General features: G+C 41.4%; 1 protein-coding gene across 4 annotated transcripts in view; it reads left to right on the plus strand.

The window, feature by feature from the left end:
- Positions 1-18799, plus strand: part of phf20l1 (PHD finger protein 20 like 1) — a 76977-nt gene extending 58178 nt beyond the window's left edge. For 3 of the 4 annotated variants that reach the window (XM_071897210.2, XM_071897212.2, XM_078287128.1), the window contains exons 17-22: positions 872-971; positions 3977-4172; positions 11612-11960; positions 13184-13311; positions 16691-16794; positions 17659-18799. In XM_071897210.2, coding sequence (XP_071753311.1) covers positions 872-971; positions 3977-4172; positions 11612-11960; positions 13184-13311; positions 16691-16794; positions 17659-17801 — 1020 coding nt within the window. In that variant the 3' untranslated portion in view covers positions 17802-18799. The remainder of the gene's footprint in view (positions 1-871; positions 972-3976; positions 4173-11611; positions 11961-13183; positions 13312-16690; positions 16795-17658) is intronic. The other variant, XM_071897211.2, reaches the window with a different exon arrangement.
- Positions 18800-26661: the final 7862 nt, after the last annotated feature.

A 26661-nucleotide genomic window follows, 5' to 3' on the forward strand; every position in this document is an offset into this window, starting at 1 on the left:
ATCTACACCAACCACTGCTTGCAAAGCACCACTGTACAAAAACTCTCTGATGCTGGCCTAGAGGCAAGAGAAATCATGTCAGTGACGGGGCATAAATGTGAATCGTCCCTGCAATCTTACTGGCGCCCAAACTACAACGAGAGAAGATGCTGGAGCAATATCCTTGCTTCTGGCACCGCGCAATTAAAATGCACCTATCCAGAGTCAAACACCCCTGTACCAGCAAAGAAGAGTGCTAACATAATTGAACACTACTTCAACAATTGCACAATTAATGGCGATATCCAGATAAATGTTAATAATCACCCCAGATAAATGTTAATAATCACCCCAATCTTTAAGCATGCTTTCCACTGTGTCTGTGTTGCTGCGTCTGTGTGTTGCTTGCCAACCATTCTGCTAAATGTCGCTGAAGAACTACATTGCTTGGCGGAAGAATGATTATTTGTTATCAATAAATTATTGCATTTTTTGTTGCTGTGTGTTTATTTTCTGAAACCTTGCCAGGTATATGTAGTAACCGTTTTATAAAAGCAATAAGCCCTGTGCCGTGCCTAACAACGCCCCTTAGCTGTTCTAAAATCACTGTAAACCACGGCCTCTTGGGGCTTATTGCTTTAATGCGAGCAGCACACCAGGGACAGTATTCCATGGCAGTTAATGACATCACCTGCTGTGAATAGTCCATCATTAGTGTGTATTGCAAAATAATTTGAAGTTTGTAGATGAAGTATGAAGGAGAAAGATGAATTGTTGCTGTATGTCCTGATTAGATTTTATTAGGAAAAATGAGAGGGAACACTATTGGGCTACTTCATACTAACTCTCCCTTTATGTGTGTGTGTGTGTGTGTGTGTGTGTGTGTGTGAAGTGTGAGGAGTGTATGTGCTGGCAGCACAGTGTGTGCATGGGCCTCCTGGAAGAGAGTATCCCCGACCAGTACATCTGTTACATCTGTAGAGACCCCCCAGGTAATACACACACACACACACACACACAACTTCTTTTTAGTTTTCTGTGCTGTGGGGCTTGATGCTTGATGTCAGTTTGATGCTCCTAAAAACCTGCAGCATGGAGATTTGCTAACAGAACGTTTTTACTGCCTGGCATGGATAAAGCAATTTCAGCTCTCTGTCAGTTGCTTTCAGGAATGTGCAACATTATGACCATTTATGATCCATTTAAAGCAAAGTCAGACCAACTTTAAATATAGAAACCCATTAGGCCAAACAGTGAAGACCAGCACACAGTGCTAAGATGCATCATCCATCCAAGTTTTGTCAAATCAAACCAGTGGTGTCTTGTCGGATGGACAGACAGACACAGACCATTGCGTCATTGTTGATCATTGCGTGGGGGACAACGGGGAGGAAAACGTGATGGCACGTCTTTGAAAATTTGATTCATTATTTTCCCTAAGAAATAATGCTAAATCACATTTTTCTTATAATACAGGGTTCCCTCAGGCCTTGAAAATCCTTGAGAGTTTGTGTATTTGAAAAAATGAATGGATGGGCTTGATTTCTAATTCAAATATAGCACCCAAATTCATCAGTATGCCTCAGCTCTCTGGATCAACGTTCAATCCTGAGGATCCTGTGATGGAGATGTGCAGTTTTAAAATGAATGATGCCACCATGATTTCTTGACTGAAGATCAGGACCTTACCCCAAAACATACCAATTTTGAGTCCTTGAATTTCACCAAACAGGACCTTGGAAGTCATTGAAAAGTCCTTGAATTTGATGTCCAAGTGAGTATGTGAACCCTTCTCCCTGGTTCATTCTTGTCTCCCCTGTCAGAACTCACTGTTGTTGCTCTTGGTGAGATACATTCTTCACAGTGTGTTTGATGAATGTAATTATGACAGACAACAAATAGAAAGTTGTAGTGGTTTAGTAAAATAATAAAAAATGCAAAATTGTACTAAATTAAGCTGCATATTACATAAATTTCAATATATCAACTACTGACAAGCAGATAATCATTTGTTTTGCTTTTGCACAGAACAAGATCACACTGAACACAAGCCTACTGCATACACATGTGGTCCGCTTGTAACTAATATTCAGTAGCAAACTGCAGCAAGTAAATAATTTAATTAAATTATTCAAGCATGGAAAAAGGTTTTAAAGGTGCTCTCATCGGTGAGACATGATGCACATAGATTGATTTTGAGTTTGTCGAGAAACATTAGGCTATACAACTTTCTGATCAAGGTGAGGTAATTGTGTAGGTGTTTTCTTTGGCATTCAAGTACTTCTGAATCAATTTATGATTCAGTGTATGAGCATATTGAGCTTTCATTCATAAAAAGCAAACTGCTATGCCAGCCCATGCTCTAGACTAAGCCTTATCTCTAAGATCAGCAACTTGAGCACTTATGTAAAACAGACAATAGTTATAGCCTTTCTTATTTCCATACTAATCACACTAATTTTCAGAGTTGTAACTACCATTATCTTGTGTGATTTTAGTGAAATTAGTTTTTCAATCTTGTTTTATACAGCAGGCCATAGTGGTGGGTGATATGCCATAGCAGCAGTTTCTAGATTTCAACCATGCATTAGATACTGGACTATACAATTGACAAAGATTACACCTTTGGTCAACAATTGTTCTTAAGAGTACCCAAGGTTGTTACCACTGTTTGTAAATAATAGTGGAAAATTACACATCATTCAGATCGTTCAGTGGTAGGGCTGCTGCAATAACTGAATAATCGAGTAATTGCAATTATAGAAGCCAATCTCAAGTAGGAGGTTGGTAGTATGACTGCTATTGTTGTTTTGTTTTACTCGGTCATTACTATTTTAGGCTATAACATGTTCTGATGAGTCAAAAATTAATATGCAAATGTGTTTTCTATATGCAATTCTCACAATGTGTTCTATAAAAGGTACTAGTTACCTCATCAAAATCGTAATCAGAAACGTAATCCAAGATATTATTGAAACCCAGTAAAATTTTCTGATTACTTTTAATGTCAGATTATATCTGAGAAATAAAGGCTAAAAACAATAATGGCTAATAATGGTTTTATTTACCTCAACAAAAGAGAGGCCTTTATTAGAGAAAGGCTATTCTTACAGACAGGCCTTTATTGGAGAAAGGCTATTATTAGAAACAGGCCTATATTTGTTTTGGCAGCTCCACCTGTTACGTTTAAAACTGATAGAATTTACCGCTATTCTGGAAAGGTTTGTGTTGCTCAAATTTATACAATTGACTTTTTAGGTCTTAAGCCTGAAAGTGATGTGAGATACTACTACTACCACCACCACCACAAATACTACTGCTACTACTACTACTACTACTACTACTAACAACAATAATAATAATGATAATAATATTATTAATAATAATAATTATAATAATAATAATAATAACAATAATAATAGTAATAAATATCTGGTTGAAATAATCGCACAAAACAATTAACTACTTTATCAAAAAATTTGATTATTGGTAACATACCAGTAGGCTACCAAACCATACTGGTCATCAGTCTTGCAAACAAACCATCAATGCATCAAAACGGAAACAAAAACTGCCAAAGCACCAAATGTGGATCAAAAAAAGCTCTCTGTCATGTACTTACTAACAAAGAGGAGCAAGGATCCAAGCAATAGAGTTATGTTTGGTAATGAAATTAAAGGAATAATAGGAATGAAAATTCAGTCACTATCTAAGATAATGACTGAATTTTCATTTTTGGGTGAACTATTCCTTTAAAGGCTTTTGCAGCACTACTTATAACATGTTTCATTTTGGTAATGCATTTTGTTATATTTTAGTAAATTGAATCAGAATTTAGGCTATCAATATTGTATGAAGTCTTTTATGGAAATGTAACATATTTTTTTTCTAGCTTTTTAATGGCATTTATGCACACACACAACTCTCCTCTGCTATTTGAGACCTGGTCTTTATTGGAATTTTTCAACTATTTGGTTTATGTCTCCTTGCTCTATAGGCCAGAGGTGGAGTGCCAAGTATCTTCACAACCGTGATTGGTTAATGAAAGGACACATGTTTGGCTTGTCCATCCTATCAGAGAACTACTCAAAGCAGAACAGCCAGCGAATTGTCTCCACCCACCAGCTTTTAGCAGACCTCTTGACGCTCAAGCACATCCTGCATGGACTGATGTTAAAGATGGATATACTTCAGTAAGACACACACACACACACACACACACACACACACACACACACACACAAACAGATGTCGCATGAACTGACATTTAAAGTAAATATTTCTCTTAAAGGTCCCATAACGTGCAAAACCGGATTTCCCTTGTCTCTTTGATTATAAAGGAGTTGGATGTGCTATCTAAACATCATGGAAGTATCAAAACACATGGTCCCCAGCTAAATCCACACCATCCATGTAAGGAAAATATGCCCTTAAACGAGCCGTTTTGGACTTCCATAAATTTGTGACGTCACAAAGGTACACTCATTTCATATGCCCGCCTACAGCACCGTCCGCCATTGCCCGGCAACTGAATGCGGAAGACCAAACCCTGTTGTCTGTAGTGTAGCGTAGCACGGAAAAATGTCCAGAAAACAATCAACTGCACCTGAGAGATGGATCTATCCTAACTGGACGTGACCCAACAGCAAACATGCAATCGGTAAGTGTCGCAACTTTGTGATTATATTTACAGTTTATTCCTAGTACAGTCAGCTGGGCTTGAGAACATGTCGAGGTTTGCTTAGGTGTGTAAAGTTATGTTCCATTTGCTTGTTTGCGACATTGTGTTCTTGTTTATTTTACACTCTATGGTGCTTTGTTGCTAAATCAGCTGCCTTGTGTGGAGAGACGTGTCCGCTAACGTAACTTGAGAATGAGAAATGGATAGGCTAGTTTATAGTTTATTTCAGTCCGATTAGCATCGGGTAGCAATTTAGCTCCAGTCTGATGAGACAGTTTGATGCGGGCCTGTGAATACGAGGAAGCCTGTTGGCCATAACGACAACAGTTAGCAATAGGGGCAAAAACATGTGCAGTTGTAGGCTACCTCAGCCGGCCAAAACGAGCACCTTGTTTCGTTAACCCGGTGCTGTTAGGACATATGTACTATAATCAAGTTTAGGGGCTAAATTAGTGTCACTTGCAGCAAGCTAATCTAGCGTTAGCGCATTAGCGTTAGCGCATTAGCGTTAGCGCATTAGCGCTAGCGCTAGCTAAGGTTAGCTGCTCCGGCTCACTTTGCGGACACATCTCCGTACACGAGACAACCGCAACTGTAACGTGGCAAAAACCGAAAAGTACTTTGTCGATCAGGGACTCTTGTCACCATGAATATTTAACTTCTAACACCAAATGAATGGAAGGGAGTTACTGGTTGATGAGATGTAACATTTCACGCTCTGTCTGCACCTAGTCTGGTAAGTCTAGTCTTGTAATCAGCTGGGGTTGTGGCAACCTAGAAAACCTAGAAAACCTGAACGACGACACTGCAAGAAATACTACCTCTCTGGAGGTTATAATGTCCTATTTTCCTTGACTGTGTTGGAGACATTTAGAATCAACTACATAGTAATTATTGAGGCTGTAGTTTGTGGTAATGTAGTTTTGGATTGCAGAGATTTCAGAGTTGGCTCTATAACTGTCCCCTTTGTTAATCCACAACCTAGCCTGACCTCCCCACCTACCAAGAGACCATCCAGGAGACCCGTCTTGACCTAATGGAGGAGGAAGAGGATGAGGATGACCCTGGGTCTGCTTAGCCGACCCCCTGAGCCAACTTTCAGTATGTTTACCAACACATTTTTATTGCACACACAAAACTTTGTAAATATGAAAATTCAATAAATATCCAAATGTCATAAAGTATAAACTATAGTATAAAGTAATCTATAAATGAAAATTGCAAATTTGCTACACACTAGTATGTGATGTACACTCTTGTAATGGAACTGATGATTTCTGTGTTTCTGTTACTCCACAGATTACGTCGATGAGTTGATGGACCTCATCTTTGATCACCTGTTCCAGGACCCTGCACCTTATGTGAGCCAGGTTTTCATGATCTCCGTCCCAGAAGACCTGTGTGCCCAGTCTGACAGGCCAGCCAAGGAGGACGTCATTGCAGCCACTTGTCTCGGTTCAATCAAGAGGCAGTCTGAACCTGACGTAGCTGGCAGCATCAGGGAGCTCACAGCATATGCACAGCACCACACACACTGGTATCACTACTCTGATCCTGCGACCTAGAAAGCCCCAGCACTAGCTGACAAAGGATCTGTAGGCTAGACACTGAGAAGAGGGTACACATACTGTCAATATATTTCATTTGAATACTTAGTCTCTTGTTTTGGTTATCTGGCATGAGGTCAGGTTGTAGTTGGGTGTGTTTCACGAATACATAACAGATAACAAAACATCAAATTATAAATCATTTTTGTGATTGATACTGCACTACTTTACTACACTGCAATAATGCTACAGTGGAACACTCCCCTGTGTACACGCACAGATTTAGGTTTTGTAACATAACAGCAGCCCATTATGGTCCTGCATAAGCAGTGTTATGTTTCTACATGTGCCTTTTTAATGCCTTTTCTATAATAAAATAATTTTATTCTGTATGAACAGTCAAGTGTTGTGGTTACTTTTTGGTTTCACGTTTAATTTACATGGGTGTGTAAAGGGAAAAAAATATATAACCCCACACACACTGTCTACACTTACATGCAAGTGTAGACAGTGTGTGGGATTATATTACTTTTTCAGTAACTTTTGTCCGATGCCCCTGTCACTAAAAGACTGTTAGGTGTGCTACAGTTGTTTCTTTACATGGATGTGTAATAAAGTAGAACAACACACAGATATTTTACTCAAATTTATTGTCATGTACAGTATTATCCAAAGTCACATGTTGGCCATATTATTTGGCAAATCAATTCATGCACAGAATGCATAAAAGAAACTTACTGCTCTATACCTCTGTTGGGCTTTGATAGGGGCAGGTTTGGTTATTAGCAATTAATAATTAATAATCGTGAAATTATTAATATTCATAAAATTATTGACGGGAGTCAATATTAACGGGGCACCACCCTGGAATCAGGGACCAATAACCGAACCTTCAATACAGTCTCAGAATGGCTGTTCACCCCCAAATGACAGTGTTTAAGTACCACTGTACATTTATGAGTGAACAGTGAAGGGTGAATTCGAACACAGGCCCTCACAACCAGCCGTTATTACAGCACATATGCACAAGGAATCACAGACAACTTCTCTTTAAAAGTATAATGGAGTTTATTTAACTTTAGCAATATCAATCAATAATCAATAACACTGCAGTTAATCAACAACTATTATACAACTATAACTATAGGTCTAACTAGCAAGCATAAAGGCACAAACAGCATATGGCACGTATGGATGCGTGCGTGTGTGTGTGTGTGTGTGTGTGTGTGTGTGTGTGTGTGTGTGTGTGTGAGAGAGAGATGAGAGAGAGAGAGAGAGAGAGGGCAAGATGGCAGACGGCAGACGTGACCACGTAAGTGGGGCGTCTCGCGAGAGTTCAAGATGGCGGCTGTGACCGAGTAGTTTGAACAAAGGGGCTTTGGAACCAAGATGGAGTTGGAGTTAGGCAGCTAAACCAACACCATCTAATTCTTAGGTAGCAATGAATGTGTAATGAGATGTGGGTGTGTGTGTGTGTGGGTTAGTAAGAGAGAGAGAGAGAGTAAGGGGGGAACACTCAGGGTAAACCTAGAGGTTCTACTCGCCGTCTAGAGACACAACAATAGCCTTTTACCACACAGGAACTCGGGGTACGACTTGGAAATAGTACGCCGGGTTACTGGTCTTTGAACTGGTAAAATGCAGTATATTGGCTCTATACGGTGGCTACTAACACGGATGCAAGCTCAGCGGCATGCAATTGAACACAAATCAGCTTTACATCAACACAATCAAATTAAGCAGCAAGCATAATGATTGAGGTATTATTCATACAGCATAATATGGACGCGGCGGTCCGATGCGCTTCCCAATACGCACAATTACAGCTTCTGATCAGTAAGCTTATTTAACACACCTATTCTAGTCTCCGCCCAGAACCAAAGCCTCTTACTTGGAAATCACTCTCAAGTGATCGGTGTGTGGTTGAGTCCGTCTTATCGATCCAAGGGGTTTTCCCAGGATATCTGCGGGACCGTTATCTCTCCGTGCACGGAACAACGGCCAGCTGGCTTTCCTCGTAGGCAGCGAAGATGTCAGCCAGGAGTCGACTTGGTTGACGAAACGTATCCTTACGTTGTCTTCTTGGAGGGAAGGAGTGTCCTTAGCTGTATTCTCTTCCAGTCCACTTCTGCAGGTCTGCTACACACGGCAGTGTGTGTAAGGAATTAGAATGTCGGATACTCGAACAACTAATCTAATCCTTCTGGATCCAACAGTGTTATGGCTAACACTAAACAGTCTGGTCTCGTCCCGCGAGTTGAAGACTGCGCCTCGGCTAAACAAAAGAACAGTTCGAACGTTTCAGGTACCACCTTGTTTAGCAACGGGGTCGCAATAAGGGGCGATGAGGAAAGGTATCTCTGGAATTTATACTCTTGGTGACGTCATGGGGACATCCCGGGGTTCGCCCGAGTCTCGTCCAATGAGAGGCCAGAGGTTGGGTTTCAGCCAGTTCGCACCTAGGTGTGAACTTCAGGGCCTGTTGGAATTTTGGCGCTGCTTTCCTTTGTTTAAGGTCCCAGCCCAGCGGGTGGGCTAGAGTTCAGGTTTTTGATTCCCTTGCTAGGCCGGTTTTAGGCTTTTAATCTTACATGTAGGCCGTTCCTTTGTTTGACCACATGGCCTGGCCCAACACCTCTAAGCTGTAAGGGCCCATAGTCTGCTTTATAAATGTTCATTACATTCTGTAGTGAGAACACATTCAAACATACAGGCTCCAGACCAGGATGATCCACCATGCATGTAGGTGGATCCTGAAGCTGCTTCATTCTTCTGGTAACCTAGGGAATGACAAAGGGTAACTTATTGAATTTTGCTAGCTTTATAAGAACATTACACTGCCAATGACGTTTATATTATATGTTTATAATTTAGCACAGACAATGCAGAGTAAATGTGAGTACTGTACAAACTAATGTAACATACGACATAAACAATAAAGGTGTCAACTCTAAAAGAGGTATGATCTTATGTACAGGGTGAATGACCAGCAGGCCTTCAAGAGATGCAGTTTTTGAATATTTCAGCTACAGTTCTAAAACTGTTGAGCTGTAGCTGAATAACACTGGCATAAATTACGACAGTCATATGTTCAAATGGTAGATAGCATGGGACATAACCATATGTTTGCTGGTGTCGTGACAATATTTGTATCCACTGCAGATGGGTTCTTCTTTTGCGTCTTCACAATTTGATGTAATTGAACATAATAACTACATAATGTCTGGTGTGGATTTGTTTCCTATCGCTAGCCAGTACAACGGCTATTGTAAGACACTTCATGGAGTAACATTACAGCAGCTATCCAAGTAGCCAGCTAAAAGCTACTGACACCTACTGTCTTACTAGACAGCTTCAAACCACCACCACCGGTGAAGGTCAGGCTAAAAATGAATCAAACAAACCATACGGTACAGTTACCGTGCGAGACACTCCGGCAGGTAACGTTTGATATCCTTTGTATGGATATAAATTTGTCCGCTATGGCTATCCAGAAAGACAACATAGCCGACGCAACCACATACACACGCATGGTGAGAAAGTACGAAAACAATGAAATTTCAACCTACCATTCAGAGACATCCTGCTGTGACCGTGTCTGTAAAAAATCGGCAGCTGCCTCCTCTTGTTTGGTTGACAGATTCCGCCTCAAACATGTACGGTTTTACTTGTTGTGTCACGGAGTTTTCTGTTGTGTCACGCAGCCCTGCTCCACAGGCGCACCAAGCTGTTTTGCCCGACACGGTCTACCTAGGCGATTTTGAAGCGGATGCGCCTGTGGCGATTTGTTTATCGTAAAAACAAATTGTGATCCTATAGCATTGCCCTCCTCATACCTTTATTAGTGAACATGTGAAAAATTGTAATGATTTCTCACAAAGTGAGCGTACGGTACATCAAAATGTCCAGCTTCAATTGGGCCAATGACTTGACCATGCCAAATGTTCAACGTCTCGTCCGCCGCAGATCCTTCGTGTGAACACGATAACTTGAACAGTTTTTATAAAAATCTTTTCAAATTTGGTATGGACATTGATGACCCCTAGAGGAAGAACTCTATTGATTTTGATATGTTTATGATTATAATAACTATGATTAATTAACTGATTAAATTAAATAAAGAAATATGACCCCCATTGGCCTGATGGTGGCGCTATAATTAAAAGTAAAAAATTGCTGTATCTCCCACACCGTTTGTCCGATTTACAAGAAACTTGGTACACATGTCCAGCTGACCGTACTCTACAAATTTGCCATAAGGACCCTCAATGTTTGCCTGGAAAATTTTTGAGTTATTTTGAATTATTTGAAAAACACATTTTTAACATCTCCTCCTACACCGTTTGACCAATTACCACCAAAATCGGTCAGTAGCATCTATGGTCCTACGCTCTTTAAATTTGGTTGATAGATTGTTGATATCTACTGTAGTTTTGAAGATATTAACTCTTAAAGTTGTGAAGGAGGCATGGCCTGTAAGCTAAATTGTTATAACTTTGTGATAGATGGTCCAATCATATTATGAAACCTGGACAACATGTTCACATATAATGAATGAACAAGTGTGCAAAGCCATTCAAATATTGACCAATAGGGGGCGCCACAAAGGCCAGAAAACTGTATCTCCTAATCCAATAGGTTAAATTGCATGAAATTCGGTACACATGCTCTAGGACCATGTCCTAGTCAAAATATGAAGTTTGGTCGTCATTAGTGACATTTTGGCTTAGAACTCAAACAGACACAGACACATGGCAATCATGTTCCAACCTTTATGTGGAACATGCACACCAATTTCCATACAGATCCGACCAGATTTTGCCCAACAGCAGCATTTTGAGTGTACAGCTAAACACAGTAAAGCCAGTACAAAGTTGGATATTGACACCTTTTAACTTGCTATTACATTCTTCAGTATCAGAACTTGATAGCTTGCGGCCTGATGGCTCAACAGCCTAATATGACAAAACTGACAGTAATCTTAATGCAAACTTCCACGTTTCAGCTCTGGCTGCTGTACTGGCATGAACCCAGCCATCGCCGCTAGTGGCTATATTTAATTAGTTAAATTTATTATTGAGTGTTAAAAAAATTGTTCATACCCTTTATTATTGGGGAGACAATCCCTAGAGGATTATATCCATTCATTTTGGAGTGTTTTGGAGTAATACTAATATAATTAACTTTAGATTAGCCCAGAAGGATTTTTTTTTTATTATTTGGCGAAATAAAAATAGAATAAAAATTGAATCGAATCAGCCTCAGAAAACCTGATCAGTGCATCCCTACTTTTTAAGGTCCAGCTGCTCATAATTTCTGGGTAGTTAGGTAGTTTGTTTGGGTCCAGAGACCAGTAGTTTGTCTTTCTGTGTCCAGAGGCTAATAGTTAATTTTTGGTGTCCAGGGACCGACACAGCCCCAGCCTGCAGCTCTGGGCTCGCTCCTGGGTCAACTCAGACGAGCACCAGCCTATGGGAGGCCTTCCCGACTGCTTGCACCTCCTGGATCACATGCACAGCTCCTGCCTCGCCTCTCCTCCTCACAGCTCCCTCCTCCACCTCTACGCTTCTTCCCCCTCTGACCCCCCCCTCTCTGATACCTACATCACCAGCGAGCATAGCTACCAGAAACCAGTGGACCCAGGCGATAACCTTGATACAGAGCTGTGCTGTAACCCCAATCCCCACTCCAGCCCCAGGTTACACAAGGGTCCAGCTACAGACTCTGCCAGCTGCAGCATACAGCAAGCCAAGGTAACTAAACATGCATTTATGTGTGGTGGTGGGTGAAAGATGCACAGATGCATAGATGCATTGAGTCATCTATCTCTTGCTGAACTTTTGCTATCTCTTAAAGCCATTGTAGGTAGGTTTTAGTAGGTATTCGGTATGTAATCTCCATGTTGGGTGAACATAAATGAACAAGATAATATGTCAGAATACCAGCAAAATTGATATCACCATTTTTCTGCTATTTGCTTTCTAAGTAAATTTTGAGGCTTGGGTATGTACTCACACTGTATAGGCACCTAGCACTTTATGTGGTATGTTGATTGTTGGCTTATGCTGTGTGGTATGATTCTGTGTGTTTTTTATGTGCATTATGTGCATGGTTTTGTTTCTGCTTTAGCTGATGTTATTATTGTTGTTGTTGCTGTGTTGTTGCTGTTTATCTAACACCAAGACAAATTCCTAGTAACCATCTCTTGCATGGCAATAAAAGGTTTTTATGATTCTGATTCTGATCTGATATGGTCAAATTCAGGTAAATTTTAGAGCTGTACTTTGCTCTGAGTTGTCAGTCACTGATTTGTGCTGGCCAGTGGAGGGAGGGGAGAGCGGGGCTCATGCATTCATCTTCCTGGTTTCCTTAAAAAATGTACCTACTGCAGCTTTAAAAGATAATTCTGGCTGTTTTCAACCTGGGCCTTGTTTTCCTAATGTTTGCCATCAGTACGATGAATTGTGTTCAAAAATTCATGGCTTACTTCACCAAAAAATTAATAAAACCTGTCCTTTCAACACAATAACACTCACACTGCAGTTATACATCTTAAAATAGCTACGATTGAACAGTTATCACAACATTTCAGTTAAAATAGTCCATTTGATACTTTTTTAGCATTGCTCACACACTTATATTGCTTCAGCTTGAACGCATTCTTTGCATGTTTTACTTGCATAAACTAGGAAAATAAGGCCCAGGTCAAAAATAACCAGAATTATGCTTTCATGAATATTGATCACTAAATGTATAAATGTACCAAATGTGCTATTCCCTTGTGAAATATCTGAATCAGACTAACAACTCACTTTCAAAAGGGCTCATTTTACAGTTAAATGTATTTGTTTAATTTCTTCATGAGTTAAGTAATGAATCCAAGTCAATTCAAATTCCAAGTGTGTGTGTGTGTGTGTGTGTGTGTGTGTGTGTGTGTGTGTGTGTGTGTGTGTGTGTGTGTGTGTGTTCTCTCCAGGAGCAGCCTGTGGTAGTTATCTCATGTCCATTGGAAGCCAGTAGAACACCTGGAGATCCTTCAGACTCCTCAAGAAACCCTATTAGCCCGGAAAGCCCAGAGCAAGCAGAACACCAGGCCAGAACCAGGTAGGCTCTTCTACATTCTCAACAGAGGTTCCCAAATTGGGGCTCGGGGACACCCAGAGATCTTTAAGCGGGTGTCATGTAGTCTCTAGAAAATTCAGAGAGAATGTATAAGAATGGCTTTTCTGATCAGAGGTTTTACACTCTCCCCTGGATCTTTATCATTTATCACCCCATGTACTGTATAGACAAATAACAAAAACCTTTGATGAGAGTTCCTGGGACAAAATCTTAATCAAATAGGGATGTGATAATTCAACAGTCTCTCGAAGGAAGGACAATGGAAACAGGCCTCCAGATCGACCATGTGTTGCATCAAATAAAAATGAATACAACATAAAAAAAATCCAGTCCAGAAGGGTAGATAGATACATACACACTCACAGGGTCCACACTAAGAATGGCCCGCTAGCTCTGGACCAGTAAAACTCAGTGGGCTTTTAAATCCCCAGATCAGCTGGGAAAATGTTGCAGGGGTTAAAGATCCAGTGCATTGACTTTAATTCACTCCAGAATAACCAGCTATGGTTTTCTTTTGCGAGGAGTGTAATTTTTTCAGTTTTTGACGATTCATCTAGTTTGTTATAACTGCGTTAGTGGCCCTACTTCTCAGTAGGTTGAGGGTCCCATCCACATTCTTAGCAACACCCATTTCCAGCTCCTATCACCAGCTCCCTCGTCAACTAATCTTAATTAATCCGATGAAAAATAACATGCATGTTAGGGCTGCACGATTATGGCTAAAATGATAATCACGATTATTTTGCTCGATATTGTGATCACGATTATTTATCATGATTATTCATCCATTTTGTTTTATTTCACTTGAGCATTTTAAGTTAACCGAAATGCCTTCACATTCATAATGTATTTTATAAACCTATAAATAAAAAAACATTCAAATGTACAAATCTTTGAACCTGTGATTCCGGTGCACCGGGTCCGTTGTTTTTTTTTCCGGGATCATCACCTCTGTAGCCTTAGTTTTTGGGCATTTGTATTCTAAGACACTTATTTTGTAAGAAGTCTATTTGGGTGTTTGTGGGCTTTTATTTTGAAGTTTCCCATAAGGACCCGCAGGAGAATTAGTGTAAATAAGGAAGTAGTACATTTGCCTGTGTACTGCGTCTCTGGTTGGAGATTAAAAAATAAATATTTTACCCCGTAACCTGTGCTTCATTGTATACTACACTTGGATCCAAGCTAACGGAAGAGTTTATACGCGCTTTGAAAGGTCAGCGGCAAATAAGTAATTTGAGTTTTGATTACGTTGACTAATCGTTGCAGCCCTACACCAGAGCAAGCTAAACCCAGCGTGAATAATCGCCCCCGGCCACAATCAATTAATTGTGGAAGCCAATATCGACATCGCGATTAATATACAATTAATTGTGCAGCCCTAATGCATGTTCAAGATCCCGAGAGGAGTGAGAAACTGCAAATAATATTACTGACATTTTGCACCAGCCCAAGTTGCTCTCACTAGCCATCAAAGAAAATTGCCAATCACCTTTCTTCTTGCTCTTTCACAATGTTAACACACACCGCTCTATTCAGTGAACATCAAACAAGCCTGATTATTAACATGGCAGACATATTGCGCTTTATAAGGCTAATGCTAACAGACAATTTTAACAAATACCAGGGCAAGCATAGCCCCGATATGCCAAACTCCATTCAAAAATCAGGCAGATTTCTATTGCCTGCGTCCCTTGACACATTGAAAGTGTCATGACAAGCAGATCTTAATATCAACTTAACTGATGATGAGTGGCTTGAGGCACTGTCTAGGGTTTACATTTGTTCAGTTTATGCCATTCAGGGTTTATTTATTTTTGATGTGTTTCCCAAAAAAAGTTTTTTCCACTTTTCCAAGAACAGTCAGATTGTATGACTTTAACCACTCTTCTGGCAAGGAGACTGATATCATTGAATTGGCAGCAAGCCTCCCCTCCATCTTTTAAACATTTATATCTTTTTTTTTTTGGCATTTTTGCCTTTATTTGATAGGTCAGGCTCTACCGGTTGAGCCACTGGGGTGCCCAAAACATTTATACCATCACTTGTAATTGTTTCAAATGAAAAAAGTCAATAAATAAACCATGAAAAAAAAATATTTTTTGCTTATTAACAAAGGTACAGACCTGGTAGAACATGACTGAAGACATTTAATCAATCGTTAGGGTCTTCTTGCAAATTAGGAAAATAAATAATCTACTGAGCAGCACTATATTTCAATAAAATCCAAACTTTTAGAATTAGTTGCTCACTACCGCCCTCCGCAGTATATTTTGGTGGAAGATGATTGCGGAAATAACAGCCAAACCACTTCAAAAAGTTGAAAGTGCTTCTTGGTCTGTTGCTTTGGTTATTAATTCCGGTCCTTGAGGGCCAGTGTGTTCATTATCTACCAGGGAGGAATAAAAGTCTGCAGGACACCAGGCCTCGAGGACCGGAATTGATGACCCTTGGTCTGTTGGATCTATACCAGGGCTGGGCAACTATGTGCCATTGAGGGCCAATTTTTTTATGGAGTTTGGCATGACAGTCTTTCCACACTAGAGAATGGTAGGTACCAGGGAAAGCAATTGTTGCTGTGCTCACGCTCAAAGCTCACAGCTTCAAAGTTAACAAGCACACAGTATTACAGTATGGCTGACTTTGAAGGCCTGTCATGAATTGGGCCTAAATGTTAGTGTGTAGTGAAAGTACAGGTCTGTAGGAGTGTTTTGACATAGAACTTGTGCAGTTACAAAGAAAGGTAAACTATACAGTGTCCAATTTAGTCAGAAAATGTCATAAAGTGTAATATATGCAGCATTTATAGTTAAAAATGGCACATATTATGGCATTTTTCATTATTATTATGACATCAAACATTAATATGGGTGCTCACTTATTGAATTTGACGATTAAATACAAAGTAATTGGTTTAAAACAGTATTTCTACCTGTTTAAAATCTTGCGCTTTTATTTTGAAGGCTAAACGCCCAAACCGGAAGTCTTATTTCCTTGTAATTCGAGCTATCTTAACGCATCCATAAAAGAAATCGGAGATGGTTTCTCGTACCTCATAATTACAAGATAAAGATCTCATAATTACGAGATAGTTTTCTCATAATTATGACTTAGTATCTCGTAATACTGAGATACGGAAGTCATAATTACGAGAAACCATCTCTGATTTTTTTTCCTTTGATGAATTCAATGCGCTTCTGTAAGTATCAGTATCAGCAATGAAAGAGTGGTATCACTGCATCCCTAGTTTTATAAAAATGCCTGTATAATTTGTGTTTTGGTATTACGAAATCATGCATAACATAGTTGTTAAGGAGCCGCGAAAAGTGAAAACTGAAACTAATAAACCCAATTAACCAAACAGGACCAGGACCTGTGTTCAGTGGCAGATGAACTTGCTAACCCATATTGAGGATGTGCAGAACCAGTTGGCCTCCAGGATGGACTTCATAGAGAAGGAACTAGATGGTAAGGAGTCAGAACTTACCATGCAACCATTATTGTAGTTTAACTGAACTCCTTTCAGAAGACGCTTCAATGTGTTCAGGCTTTTTTGGTGGAAACAATCTAAAAGTTTGTTTTAGCAATTGTTGCTATTCAAGTAATTGTATTCTAAGTAATATATTAAGATATTCATGACGTTATTTTATTACTTTGAAATTTTTTCATTTTTAATTTTTTCCCCAGTGATATTTTGTTTTTAATTGAAACTGAGATGCAGCATTGTTACTTTATTTAAAATTTTATTTCAGTTACTTTATATTGGCATTGTAGTAGGCTTGGGCCGATATCCAATATTATCGAGTATCGCGATATTTCGTGCATATCGTGATATTCCCGCGATATAGAATATCGCCATATTGAATACTGAATATAACAAAAAAAAACAAAAAAAAAACCATACCCACCCCTCCCGGCCATGGCACCATGTGCTTAGATTACAATTGTGCAAGCTTTTAAATTTATAAACCTATAATCTACTAATCTACAAATTACTCCTAATGGCCGTTGTTTCCTTCAATGCTGGAATAGTAAGATAAAATTTCTAGGCTGATGGTAATAATAATAATAATTATTAACACCCTAGAAATTGGATGTAATTTGGAAGAAATAAAATAAATTACCCCCCCAAAAAAACATGAGAAAAAAATGTAAAAAAAAAGTTTAAAAATGTAAACCCCCCCCCCCTCCCCGCGCGCGCGATAATATCATATATCACAATATTTTGACAGGACATTATCGTGATCTAAAATTTTGGATATCGCCCAAGCCTATACTGTAGTAATAATTTTGTTATCATGTCACCCTCTGTGTGTTCTCCTATTTGTCCAGTCCTGGAGTCCTGGTTGGACCTGTCAGGAGGTCTGGAACATCCAGACACCTTGGCCTGCCTCCCACAGCTCAAGCTCTCAATCAAGCAGCTGCTGGCTGACCTCAGCAAGTTGCAAGACATTAGTACACTCTGCGCCATCTGAAACACACACACACACACACACACACACACACACAACAGTCTTTGGCCCTGCTCTGGGGAACCAGGCTAGCCCTGTTTGGCCCTGTAGTGGAAATGGAAATAAGGCCTTGACCCTCCTCTGTTCCTGGACAGCTAGAGGCAGAACTGGCTTGTTTTAGCAGACACTCAGACCAATTAAAATTCAAATATCTTTTTCAAGATATGGTAAAGTAAGTGCTTTGCAATGTTTTTTTCAAGTATTGTTACATGTATTCAGATTAGAGGCCAGACATGAGGCCAAGTAGGTCCAGCCTGAGCCCAGTTCCAACCCACACCTCCGCAGCATTTTATTAAGACACAAGATAATGAGAGTAACACTTCTGACAGTGTGTTATTGTATTGTAACACCACTGTTTGAGTCTTGGAGGAAACAGTGCCGTTCCTATGATTATGAATACAAACTGTTGCTCTGCCAACAAAGGCTGTATAAACCAAATCTGATCTGATCATGCAAGAATTATGAAAAATTAGAACCTTCGGTAACCAAAACTCAGCAAGTCAGTTCAGCTTTGGCTGGGGCTGGAGAGTCGCAGTTGGTCTGCTGTACGCCTCTCTCACAGGGACATACACACACTGACTGAGACACTCGCACACAGAAACACTGACACACACACATACACACAGCTGTATTTTGTGACAGACAGACCAGTCCCTGTGTGAGTTGGTTGCAGTCTGATGTCAAACTGGTTGTAGATTAAAATGTATGTACAGTTTTCTAAATAGAGCAAGTCGAAAGTATGGAAACAAACATGGACAAAATCTATTTGAAGAAAAAGCAACCTGTTAATTTAGTATTTTAACACCTTGTATAGACTGCGTTTTTGAAGTATTAGCACATTGATTTGCAAATACAGCTGTACATTGATAGTTTTATTTAGAGGTCATTCTTATGCAATTTCATACCTGCACATGAGACCAATAAAAACTATTCTGGGTAATTCCTTGGTCCTGTCTTCTGTGGCTCCAGAGTCCTAGAAGGGAAGCAAGAGGACTCAATTCAGTTTCTGCCTTGACAGGTTTTTTTTTTATATCCAGGATAAGAGATGTATTGCATTTGTTTTGTCTGTCCACCCAGATGTAATCAACTATTCAAGAAAAAGATATGAAACAAAAATAGGAATACTCGGTGTGGCCGACTGACTAACAGGACTTAATAACTAACTATGATGTAACAAAAAGAAATTCATGCCACACCCTGAACTAGCTGTGGCCACTGAGAAGTTGTTATGAATTATAAGGGCTTTGGCATTGGTGGACATGCAGGCAGTTGCAATCCTCGCACAGCTTTGTTTCTGGTATTCTTTATGTCCAGATACACCGGTGGGGAGTCAAAATGGTCCTGCTGTTAAAATCAGGCAGATTCTAATCAGCTATGCCCTTTATCCTGGCATTGGCCCAGAACAAGTAGACTGCCAGTCCAGTGGCATAATAGCTAGAGAAAGGGAAAGCTGCTGGTTCCAGAGCTGCTCTGTGGCCAACGGGTTAACACTGGGCCAACCGGGCAGGTCCCAGAGTACATTGTAAATAAGAGTCAGTTTGCATAGTTACAGTGAGAAATTAAGGAGAGAAGTTAAATTTGTACAGAAGGAAAACAGAAGTGTGGTCTTAAAGGGATAGTTCGGTATTTTGAACCCTGGGCCCAAATAACATGTTTTCCGTCATGATCCCTATCAGTAGAAACCATAACTTCGCTAGCCACCTGCTCCGCCCGTCCGGTAACACCGGGCTGCCCCCTCCCACCCTACTGCAATAGAAACCTAGGGGCATACACCACAGTTTTTGAAAACTATGATAAACGTTTTGCAAAACAGCATGTTCTCTTGAAAAAAATGTAAAAAGCAGAGCTTTCTGTCAGCAGTTATTTTTGGATTCTTCTGGCTCTGTGGAGCTTACACCGGCTGAGAAGGTAGTGCGTCTTTGAGAAAAAATAGTTCCTATCCAAATAGAACACAACTATTGACAGAACGCTCGGTTGTTTAGATTTTTTTCAAGATAACATACTGACGCCAGTATGATTATACTGTGAGCGTCGTGTTTTGCAAAACAACGTTTATCATAGTTTTCAAAGACTGTCGCACAGTCAGTGGCACTTTTGTGAACTCAATTACCTTGTACGACAAGATTGGATGATTTATTCAACCCTTAAAATGAACCCCAGTATGCCAGAAACGTAGTCAGCCAAGTAAGCTACTGCTAACAAGCAAGGATGCCAAAAAGGTATTCTAGTAAGGAGAGAAAGTCTGGATTTTTTGATAGGTACAGAACTGTTACTTTTTTTCTTAAGATTATTTTTGGGGCTTTTTGCCTTTATTATGATAGTTTTACAGTAGATATAGACTAGATAGATTAGGAGAGAGAAGGGGATGACGTGACAAAGGTCCTGGGCCGTATTCGAACCCAGGATGCTCTAGACCACTGAGCCACCAGGATGCCCCAACCCATTACTCCTTTACCTGATACCCCTAGTATGAGTCCCATATTGAAGAAAGAGCACAGTAAAGACAAGGAAATGACTGATGAAGAGGACAGCGCTAAGCTTTTCTTACATAGTAATTGTTCATGGCTCTTCCCACTTGGAAAGGGTTTATTTAACTTGAATGCACTGTACAATAAAGTGTTTTGTTCCCATGGTATTACCAGGTTGTTACCATATCCTTTATCATTAGTTATTTTTTTCATCCCATTAAGACCGGCATGTACTCTGTATGTTCTGCAAAGGAAGTAAAACATTTTAATTTACTTTGTAAGAAAGCTGCAACTGGACTGTAAGAGGAAGCAACCAATGCCCTACTCATTGTTACAATGTAAAGCATTACAATTTACAGTGTAAGTAAATGGGAGATGAGTTGTAAACAAAAGAAATATTTAATTATGTCATATTACAAACAACCAAGAGGGCAACAGAACCACGGGCCAAACAGAACCCATCCCTAAATGTGAAAACATGTATATAAATATACATTTTTCCATTATTTGTTCCTTCCTTAGCTGATTTGTGCATCTAATCTCTTCACTTTATTGCATTTTCCCTTAAACTTGAGAAAGATCCCCTTTCTGAATATCATCCATTTCTTCATTTCCAAAAATCTCCCCAGAAATTCATTTCAGTAGATTATTTAATTTCCAGTATCCTCTGATTCTGCTACTTTTGTCTTCCGAACCATTAAGCAAGGGGTATCAGTTTATGATCTGACAAAGGGGGAAAATAATGTGAGACTATAAATGAACAGGTAATGACACCCAAAGATCAATCCTGGACTGAACGGTTCTATTAGCATCACTCCAAGTGAGTGTTTTAAGAACTACCATGAGTCTGAAACCAGAAAAGCTACCACAAAAATGAGGTAGCCTTGAACCTTGTCTTTTGAGCAGGCAATTTGACAAATCAGATCCATCATTAAAGTCAACTCCTACAACTACAGCCTACAGCGTTTGTCCTGACTATTCTTAAGTTTCAGACATAAATGAGTAAAAAATTATATTTGCCTGTGGTGTGCGATTGGGTCTATACACATTGTAAACAATAAAGATGAGATGAGCATAGCAATCTATCAGCCATCCCCTGAAAATGAAGATTAGAAAAATCATCAAATAATATAGCAATACAGTCTGAATGACGTGAACCAGGAGAAAAACAGCCTTGATCCCCCCGATGTGAATTTTCATTACAGTGGCTACCCTTGGAATTTGATTGGCCACCCTGGGTGCCACCCAAATTTTTCTTCACATCATTGGCTATTTCTCTCTCATTAACACACTGACATTGCCTCAACATAAAGGATAATTCCGGTTATTTTCAAACTGGACCTTATTTTTCCTAGTTTCTGCCATCATGACAATTGATTGTGTTCAAAATTACAATACTTTAGAGCTTCAGGTCATCAGGAGCACTTCTGTCCCAATACACACACACACACACACACAAACACACAGGACCAAGTGGTAATATCCAACAGTTGAATCAAAAAGCGATTAAAACACAATAACATTCACACTGCAGTTACTTATGTCTTTAAATGTCTTTAAGGTGTAATTGAACAATTATCAATGAGGAAGAAAATCAAAAGTTAGTCAATGTATAGAAAGTGATCTAAATCGATCTCTGATGCGCGCATCACACCACGTTTGTCATTTGGAGATGTACAGACCAGCAGCATTGTATTCAATCTGTCTCCCGTATGTCTCCCAGTGTGAAAACAAAACATTCCACACTTTGCTCCAATTTGTGTTAGTAAACGTGATTTGTAAACAGTAAGTCGTCTTCTGCTGCCCTACAAACTTTAACAGTAGGTAACGTTACTTATAATCTTGTGGTATTTATGTTAAGCGTTATTTATACTCGGTTCTGAGAGGGTTTCAGACATGTTCTGGAGGTCGGAGGGGGCTTCTGTTGGGGGGGGAGTCACTCTCAGAAACAGAAACGTCTGAACACGCCACGCCACACCCCCGTCAGAGAGAGAGAGAGAGAGACATGGGAATGTGTGTACCTCCATGCAAGCATGTACACTTTCTGAGTCAGCTGAGGTGAGTGTGATATAGCTGTGGCAAAGAGAAGGATAATATCAAAGAGATAATTTGTGCAACATTTTATTTTATTATTATTTTTCAGCACACCATAGTAGCTTATTAGGTCTCAACAGAGTTAAATGCAATAGATGCGTGTGTTAACACCTTTTTTTGTGTGGAGTAAATAGGTTTCCATATTGTCACCATATCGTACAGTTACAGTGTAATGTGGGAATGACGCACATCAGATCATAAATAAGACCTACTGGTGTGCATTATTATAGCAATGATTGAATGATCATAGAAACGTTGTAGATGCAGTTATTAATAAGTTGTTTGACCTCTTCGACGCGGATGCCCCAGATGTGAGAGGACGCTGGCGCTGTTTGTTTGCCGCTTCTCCATCTGAGATCTGAGATTACATTAGTTTTGCGTTTTAGCTAGCTTTATTGTCTGACTTTTTATCCTGCCATAGATTCAACCGTTTTGTACCTTTTTTATCATGTTGTGTCTGGACACATTCTCCACCCGATTGCTACTTTGACAGATTTCGTGGTTACATACCTGCATGCACTAGCCTGCTACACCAGCTAATGTAGCAGCTACACCAGCTCCCGCTCCAGGCAAAGTGTTTGGACTCTGCTGTCTCACCCGTCCCATCCGAGCACAGCCCGATTGCTCCGTCTCGACTCTCCCGTGGGTCCCGACTCTGGACTACATAACCTCCGTCTCACTGGTTGCCACTTTGCTGCCGCCGCTGTCGGAGACTCTCTTGACAGCTTGCACTACTGGATCTTCCCATCTCTGCCCAGCGCTACCACTGCTACAGAGAGCTCTATCCCGGCCAGCCCTCAGCTGCCCCGGTGCGGTTAGCCCTTGCTGGCTGGGACCGCTGCCTCTCCAGTCAGCTGGTCAGCTAGCAGCCTCTTCAGCTGTCCCTGCTACAGTTAGCCCGCCCTGGCTGGGACCTTAGCTACCCTCCTCAGCACACGCTCCCCAGCCTCATACCGGCACTTCTGGATCCTTCCGTCCCTGCTCAGTGCTGTCTACTACTGAGAGTTCTTTCCCGGACAGCCTCTCAGCTGTCCTGGTGCGGTTAGCCCTTGTTGGCTGGGACCGCCGTCTCTCAGTTGGCCAGCAGCTAGGCAGCTAGCATCATGCTAATCATCCTCCCCGGCTTACACGATGCTGAAATATTCCACCTCGCAACTTTTCAAATTCAACAACCACATCACTCCACCTCTATGCATCTCAGCCATCAAAAACCTTGGGCTGTTACGCCGACCCAGCTACATCCAGAGGCTCCCGGCGAAAGTTTGTTTACTCGGGGTCGGAGCATGCCATCCCGTCCATGTGGTCCAGCGGGCGCACTGCCGCAGCTCCACTACGTCACCACAACAAACAACACGTGCACTCTGCCTGCCTACGAACATTGGTCAAAGCAAACCAGCCCACTCAGAAACAATCACATCTCAAATTTGCACTTTTCAACACCCGATCCCTAAATAGCAAGGGCCTCATCCTCAGTGAATTTATTATGGACAACAAACTTGACTTTCTCTGCCTCACTGAAACCTGGCAAAAACCCCTGGAATACTTCTCTCTCAACCAGACTGCACCCGTTGGATACACCTACATGGAAAAACCACGCCAGGACGGGCGTGGTGGCGGAATAGCAACACTGCATCGACAAACCATCAACACTACTGCAATACCCATTCCCACCCCCTCCTCATTTGAACACCTTGCTTTTAAACTGTCTGGTCCTAAACCTCTGGTCACTGCTGTCATTTATCGCCCCCCCAAGCCAAACCCTGCATTTCCTTCTGACTTGTCTGAATTTCTAACTCAGCTCTGTGCCATTTCACCATCAGTTCTGCTACTAGGCGACTTCAACATCCATGTCGACTCTACCAACTGCAAAACCACAATGGAACTCCTGGACATTCTACACTATTTCAATATTACCCAACACATAGATTTCCCCACCCACAGGAAAGGACACACACTGGACCTGGTCTGCACCTCCAGCATCACCATCAGCAACCTAACCAGCACTGACCTCACCATCTCCGACCATCTGGCTATCAGGACATAGACATCCCCACCCCTCTTGTCAAACAGAAACGCTCCATAACATTCCGGAACCTCAAGTCCATCAACCCCTCCTCTCTCTCCTCCATCCTGGCCGACATCATCTCCGACTCTGCCCTCACTCCGAACGTCTCCCCCATTGACCTGGTCAATACCTACAATGACGCACTTTCCTCCTGTCTTGATGAAATTGCCCCAATAAAAACCAAACCCGTCTCCTTCACACACTCCACCCCCTGGTACACCGATCAACTTCACCATCTCAAAGTCAAGGGCCGTCAACTGGAACGACTTGCCAAAAGAACCGGTCTCACTGTCCACTTGGATGCCTACAAACTTCACCAACGACAATATAAAGATGCCCTCAACAGTGCACGCTCCTCTCACTACTCCTCCATCATCCAATCTGGCTGCAACAACCCCAAACTGCTTTTCTCCACCATCAACAAACTCCTCAAACCCATGGACACCATCTCTAACTCCTTCACCACCAGCAAATGCAACTCATTTCTATAATCCTTCCAAACTAAAATTGACACAATACACAACCAGCTGGCTGCCTCCTCCTTCACCACCCTCTCTGGCCTTCAACCCAACCCCCCACTACTTCCAGTCACTCATTTACATCCTTCAGTGAAATCACTGAAACCGACCTATCCTCCATAGTCACTAGCATGAAGTCCTCAACCTGTGCCCTCGACCCTATCCCCTCCTTTCTAGTCAAGGCCTGCCTCCCCTCACTCTCCTCACTCATCACCAATATAATTAACTCCTCCTTGTCCACTGGCCTCGTCCCCCCCCCCCCCCCTCAAGCTCGCTGCTGTCACCCCCATACTGAAAAAACCTGGTCTTGACCCTGACATCCCTAACAACTACCGGCCCATCTCCAACCTCCCCTTTCTGTCCAAAATCCTTGAGCGAGTTGTCGCTGCTCAAATCAAATCAAATCCCACCTCGACTCCAATAACCTCTACGAACCTTTCCAATCCGGCTTCCGCTCCAAACACAGCACTGAAACTGCCCTACTGAAAATCACCAACGACATACTTCTCTCTGCTGACTCTGGCTTCCTCACCATCCTCATCCTCCTTGACCTCAGCGCCGCCTTTGATACCATCAACCATTCCATCCTCCTCTCACGCCTTCAACACTCCCTCGGCATAACCGGCACCGCCCTCTCCTGGCTTACCTCATATCTCTCTGACAGACATCAATACATCTCCATAAACAACTGCAAATCCTCCACCGCCCCAGTCACCCATGGTGTCCCCCAGGGTTCAGTGCTTGGTCCCCTCCTCTTCATCCTGTACATCCTTCCTCTTGGACAGATCCTCCGCCGACATGGCCTCCATTTCCACTGCTACGCCGATGACACTCAACTTTACCTCTCCTCCAAAACCATCACCTCAACCACCCACTCCACCCTCACCACCTGCCTTGCAGACATAAAATCATGGATGCAACGGAACTTTCTCAAACTCAACTGCAATAAATCCGAAATCCTCATCATCGGCCCAAACTCCCTCACCCGCTCCACCCAGACCTTCTCACTGACATTGATGGCTCCATTGTCACCCCTTCCACCCAGGTCCGCAACCTCGGAATCATCCTTGACCCCACCCTCTCATTTCTACCTCATGTCAACCAGGTCACAAAAACTGCCTTCTTCCACCTCAGGAACATTGCCCGCCTCCGGCCCTCCCTGTCCTTTGCCGCTGCCGAAACACTCATCCATGCCCTCATAACTTCCAGACTCGATTACTGCAATAGCATCCTCTACGGCATGGATTGTCAACTGGCGGCCCGCGGGCCACATCCAGCCCGCCAAAGCTTCCCATCAGGCCAAAGCTTCCCATCAGGCCCGCAGAATATTAATGAATTCAGAAAATGTGAGGAGGAAAAAAATGTGTTCCGGTATTTAGAATATCTAGCATTTTTTTTTCTTCCAATATTGAAGCAACCTCAAAAACAATTGAGATGGAAATAATTTTATTAGGAATTATTTACCGACCCCAAATATGTGCGTTCGACCCGCGGGTTCTAAAGACGTTATAAATCCATCTGTCAGCTTATTATTAGCGAGTAGCCTACACAACCCGATGCAGGAGTCAGGCCTACCTCACTCACAAAGCTGTGCTTGCTTCGCTGGTTGTGCACTGAATAGCAGTAGCCTAGGATAGGTGAAGCTGAAACGAATTCCTGTCTTTTATGAATGGAATGCG

The sequence above is a fragment of the Centroberyx gerrardi genome, chromosome 12 (assembly GCF_048128805.1).
Source record: "Centroberyx gerrardi isolate f3 chromosome 12, fCenGer3.hap1.cur.20231027, whole genome shotgun sequence".
NCBI lineage: Eukaryota > Metazoa > Chordata > Actinopteri > Beryciformes > Berycidae > Centroberyx > Centroberyx gerrardi.